The sequence below is a fragment of the Phragmites australis genome, chromosome 12 (genome assembly GCF_958298935.1).
Source record: "Phragmites australis chromosome 12, lpPhrAust1.1, whole genome shotgun sequence".
Classification (NCBI taxonomy): Eukaryota; Viridiplantae; Streptophyta; class Magnoliopsida; order Poales; family Poaceae; genus Phragmites; species Phragmites australis.
The window spans coordinates 6042794-6048969 of record NC_084932.1 but is presented as its reverse complement, the minus strand read 5'-3'; the positions used below and the strand labels follow the sequence as shown (position 1 = coordinate 6048969).

The window sequence follows — 6176 nt, the reverse complement described above, 5'->3', positions numbered from 1 at the left end:
TCCGGCAAAGTCTCCGATGTGTACGCCAGACCATCTGATGTGTACAATCTGAAACCAACATCTGGAAAATGCTCTGGCGTAGCCAACTTCAAGGCGAAGGACTACCTAGCATGTACAAAATAACCAGGAAAACACTCCAGTGTGTATATTTTCCTTGGGACTTGTCCAATTCAATCCAATCTTTGTCCCAGCTTCAATAGCTTATTCATATATTGCATCCATGAGACCTACTAAATCATATACTTGATAAACATATTAGTCCTATTAATTATGTTGTCATTAATCACTAAATCACATACATACCCTAAAAAGATCATGTTCGCTACAACCTCGTCCTAATTAAATGTGTCGTATGGTTACAAAATTAGAATCTTACAGTCTCACGCTCGTCGCATATAATGACTTCAAGAATTAACTAGACACTTATTAGGTAGACACTAACACTATACATGGAATCCTTCAAGCCATCATTTTATAAATGTAAATAAGTAAACTATGGTGGTCAACAGTCAATTTATCGACTAGATTTTATCACGTTCAAATCAATTATAGACAACTCTAATAGAAAAACTTTAATTTAAGACTTTTATCCACTAAATATGTAGTTGTATTCTTTATAACATGGATAGCAATAACCAACACAACACAAACTTAAACAAATTCATGTGTCATACGTGAATGAGTAACACGACGTGTATATGTACCATTAAATAGGATGCTAACAAGAATTTTTTCAATAACACTCACTAACACGACATATGCAATATATGTCGCAAGCTTCCCTAGTTAGCCCATCCGCCACATGCAAGCACACTTAGTTTAGCACTAGTTTTGCTACTTCCCTTTGATAGATAAGCATTATAAATCCATCCATTTTGCACATTTCAAACATTTATCACACATTTTTTTCAGAGATACTTATCATGACTAAAACAGGACTCCACTTTATATAAACAGTGGCTTCGAAGCATGAAAGAGTTCATATTTATATGACTAAAATAAAACTCCACATGATATATAAACTGTGTCTTCAAAGCATGACGCAGTTCATATTTATAGTAAAAGTTCGTTCTTTAATTTATATCCCTCGAGGGATTCTTTAGTTTGTCCCATACAGACATAATCTTTAATATCTTGTTACCATGGAGTTTTTCTTTTATAGCTTTTGCAGTTACGCGTTGGGATTACCTTTTATGTGGGCCTAGCTTAAGTCCCAACGCATATCAGATATTTATATGCTAAGGGTATTTCTAACAGAACCTCTATATTTAGATCTCTATACACAGTCTCTAAACCATTATAGGCTCTCTATACTTTTAGCTTCTCCAGCAGAATCTCTAAACCAATGTGCATATAGAGAACGTAGAGAGAATTTCTAAATTTAGGAAATGAGATAGAGAATCTCAAACTTTATATGGTTTAGAGATTGTGCTGGAGCGCAAAATTTCTATATGGATCTCCAAATTTTAGAAATCGTACGCTTTAGGACACCAGCTGAAGATGCTTAAGTGTATGGTTGCATATACTTTAAGCTCCTACTATGTTACTACACCGGTTATCAATTAATATTTTATGCATATAATCTGTATGATACAATTTAACTTAATTGATGGAATTTCTATTCTTTAATCACCACTTTTGTTTTGCGAATTTTAGTCATCACATGTTTTGTCTCAGTAAACTCCTTCCAGCCATAAATACATTACATTTTAGATAAAGCATGGTCTTTCCTGTGTAGTTTTGATCACTGTTTTCTATTAGAATGTGTTCATAAAACCTAATAAATTTGTGTTATCACACAAGTCATTTTTTAAGATAAATCTATACATATGATATTAATGTTTTTAAACTAAATATTTTGAAGACAATTGTGAGTCAAAATTTTAAAAATTTGATGGAACCTTGTCCCATATTCCTTCCGAAATTTCCTTAGAAGGGAATTATTGTGTCATGTCACGTTGCGCCAGGTACGCGTTTCGGAGTCAAGTTCCCTCTCCGTACGGGACGCAGACAGACTTCCCTAAGAAAAAAAAGAAACAAAAAACCAAAAGAAAACATATAAAAAGAAAACGGGATGCACAAAGGACAGCCGATCTACTCGAGGAAGGATTAGGGTGGGCGCGAGGCACGACGCTTTGTTTGTTCGCCTGATCTCCGCCGCTGTCGTTCCCCATCGGATCAATCGATGACGTGCGGCGCGTGCGGCCGCGCTTACAACGGCGGTGGCGAGGCCTCGAGGGAGGAGCTGGTCGCGCCGTTGCTGGATCTAGGGAAGGGACGGCCCTGGGGCCGCACCGCGGAGACGCCCGCCGAGAAGGACCCCATAATGAAGAAGGCGGTGGAGAGGGCCGTCAAGTTCCTCCTCCGGGTACGTTCGTTGCACTTACGCCTGCGAGTCCATCCTTTCGCGAGGTTTTTCTCAATCACGATGCTTGCATAGTTTATTAAATCCGTGCGAAACTGAAATTTTGTTTCGACGAAATATTTGCTTTAACATGGTTGGATGCTAACTTGTGCAGCGATGCTACAACACCAGTCTAATCAACAGGAACGACAGAGTTATACAATTGTGCAGTTGCGCACAGAAGAACTTATTTAGTTTAGTTTTGCTGCATGAGTGTTAGAGGAAGATATGATTATGGAGGTTTTAGATCACTTGGGAATTTTTGTACTCGTAGCATTATTTGTGGAGTTTTATTAAAAATTATTTCTTCTATTTAGAAACTTCAAGGTCGTTTTTTGGGGTTTGACTGATGGCGTTGTCATTCAATTTATTGGCTTGACTAATGACAATTTTGACTGCATTGAACTATTGTTTTTGTTATATGGATACTTTTGTACAGTTCAATGGTAATTGCAAACATAGTAGTTAAAACTGAACGAGTTCATGCCAACTTCATGCGTACAAATTGTTGGGGCTCGGTTTTCGGTAGCCGAACGCATTAGTGAACCTTTCAACTATCTATCCTTTTTCTTTTAAAAAAATAGATGAACTTTGGAGTTTGGACTATTTGAATCACCACTTAAAATTTCTTGTACGGATTGTTTGGGGCCCAAGGAAAAGCTATCTGGTATTAATATTCCTCTAAAAAGAATGAGCTTCCTGGCCTGATTTTCAGAAGAGAAAAAAAATGCTAACATCATGGTTCCCGTAACTCCCCATAACTCTTCTAGTATTTATTGTCAAATTTATCATTCTGCAACCTTCTCCAATTAACCATCCAACCAACAGTTTTCAAACCATTCAGCCATATCATATAATTTGTTTGGATTAGATTGAACCAGCCACCTAGCTCCTTTCCTTCTCCTTGAACTTGTATTTTTTTCCTTGTGTCCGACTAGTCATGTGCTAACTGAAAGTTTGCGTGGTTGCAGGGATTGCTGATCTTACTGTGGATGTATTTGTTTAATTCCATGAGAAGATATGCGATCAACTACATTGGCGGAGATACATGGTTTAGTACGTTTGCTGTTATTGCCGTCGCCATACCTATAGCTGAAATCTTTTGCATCTTCGGCCAGACCTTGACTACGGCACCCTGGCTTGTCATCGAATCACCGATGCCGTGCAGCGCATCTGGCCGCGCTTGCATTGCTGGTGCTGATGGAGAGGGCCCCAGGGAGGAGCTGGACGCACTGTTTCTGGACCTTGAGAAGGGAGGCAGGGGCTACACCAGGGCGCCGCTGCTGGCGGACGTCATGACAGAGATCGCCACCATGACTGACTTGACAGATGCCCAAGAAGCAGCGGTGGACATGGCCTTGTCTAGGATCATTAAATGCAGTATCCGGGTATGCTGATCAATCCCAACCTGATATATGTGAATTGATCCCAACATGTGCGCCGCAGCCCATTAGGGCCCATCTGATGGAGGAGCATAGCACTCCCTAAGGTTGGCGCACTGTTTATGCGCGGTTACTATTTACATCAACAGTGCCGCGTGAATAGTAACCACATGGACTTAGAATTATTTTGTTATTTAGAGATAAGATTAGATTGATTTGTTTCCTTAATTTTATATTTTTTTCCTTAAGCGTCAAGTCATCCAACCATCTATATAAGGATGGGAATTATATTGGTTTCCATTAAGCAAGAAATACATCAGAGTCCTTAGTGTCTCACCCATCCCCGCTCTTGTGGTGCGGCACCCGGGTATCGGCATGGTCGTGCTGCTTGGGTTCACAGGGCCGTCTAAAGTATGCTCATGATAGCTGTTGTACCTATTTAAATGATGGAAAACATAACCATAGAATTTTCTTTTTCAAAAATCGTAGAGATTCCTTGAAAGTCCTTCAGAAAGGCTTCCCTCATATGTACTTGAGATGAAATAAGGTAATGCTGAAAGGAAAAAAAAAAGAAATAAGAAAGGATGTGTAACCTCTCAGAAGTTTACTTTCAGGAGTTTCAATTATTCACCTCGATATTGTCATTCATTTCCTAGGTTTCACTAATTATGAAAAGTTCCAAACATTTGAGAAATTAGTTGAATAAGAAAGCTTGTTATATGAATACTTTTTCAGAGGAGTAATTGACACACATATTGTTACAAATTATCAGAGTTCATGCCAAGTTTGATGCTAATGAAATACAGATGAATCCTGCAAAATTGAGTCAATAACAAAAAGTTTGCTATTTGTTTGGGACAAACAAAATGCTATCACTCCTCTAAACATACTGAGCTAGCTCTTTGCTCTGAATTTTGGGGTGCGGTGAAAAAAAGGCTAGTCGCATGGTTTACCACTTTATTGTAACAATGTGTTAACTATCCTGACCTCCTAGTATATACTATTCGAACCTCCCTGCATATTTTCTTACAACAAAGCATGCAAACAGTATCTACAATTTCACCTATATTAGATTGAACGTGACAGCAAATTTCCTGTGTTTTGCTGTAGTCCTGCATAATTTTTCCTGTAGTTCAGAATGTCCTTCTACTCTTATTTCGTTTGTCTATATTACTCTTTGGTTATATTAACCAAAATGCTTACTGAAATTTTGCCTGGTTTGCAGGGCTTGTTGGTCTTACTCTGGGTGTATTTGATCAATTTAATGAGAAGATATGTGACCACGCACAGTGCAGAAGAACTAATTTTCACTATATGTCCTTTGGGTGTTCTCGGTCTAGGCGTGTCTGTGTTCTTTTGCTTTCTGATGGAGAGTTTCTCTGAATGTATCTATATCCCTCCATCGACATAACTTCATATTGAGCTATCCTGAAATCAAAGTAGGATAAGTTTAATGTGCACAATGCTTTCCATTTCCCATTTTCTAGGGGAGAGAAGATGCAGACTATTAGTTTCAGAAGATATCTCTGAACAATTGGTAGCGAATAGACTTAATGCACAGCTTGTGAATGGTTTCTTTTCTAAATTTCACAGCTTGTGAATTGTTTTTCTAAATTTCACAGCTTGTGAATTGTTTTTCTTTTAAATTATCACAGACTTTCAGCTTGTGAATTGTTTTTCTTTTGCTTTCAGCCTGTCTTAAATATTAAGTCATGGAATAACCAACGTTTCCATAAATCCAATGCATAGTCGTTCAAGGAAAGTTTGAGTGAGCTTTTGCAATTCATCACCATTAATTTTTCAGAATTTGATCCAGTAATAATCCATTCATAGTATATTTATTGATAATCGACCAAGTCTTTAGCCAAATTACGATCGATACATCCGGTAAACCTAACAACGAATAGTTCAACAATTGCTGAAAACATGTTCAATAGTTCTTCAGTGAATGTTCTTAAAAAGGAATATAATGAACAGCTACAGCATGCTACCACTACTCGCGCTTGCCATCGTAGTCTTCCTCGCCTTTGTTCTTGTTCGTCAGCCCCTCACCTCCTCCACTGTCATCTTCACCCCATCGTGGTACCGTTTGTGTAACCGCCAACTCCAACAATTAGTACTAATACCACGCTATTTCAAATAATTTCTGAAAGGCGTTATCACCGAAACTAGGGAAAACAGTGATAAGGTTTAGGTGAATATTTTAAACTCCAAAAAATAGAAGTAGGACGGAACTTCTCAGACGCTAGACATCCTCCTTCTTTTTCTTATCTTTTGTCAGTAAACTCTTGTTTTCTTTTCGAAAAGAAACACTGTCAACGACGAGATCTTGCATAATTATGTTTTCCTCTGTTCAAACACTATAGTCAGCATCGATAAGGAAAAATGCA

The 6176-nt window shown here is 38.2% G+C and overlaps 1 protein-coding gene across 1 annotated transcript; it reads left to right on the top strand.

The window, feature by feature from the left end:
• Window positions 1-2143: 2143 nt before the first annotated feature.
• On the top strand, window positions 2144-5218 carry LOC133886105 (uncharacterized). The gene is made up of 3 exons (XM_062325836.1): window positions 2144-2368; window positions 3376-3792; window positions 5012-5218. Exons 1-3 carry the CDS (start codon window positions 2186-2188, stop codon window positions 5195-5197), a joined length of 786 nt encoding a protein of 261 aa, XP_062181820.1. The 5' UTR covers window positions 2144-2185; the 3' UTR covers window positions 5198-5218.
• Window positions 5219-6176: the final 958 nt, after the last annotated feature.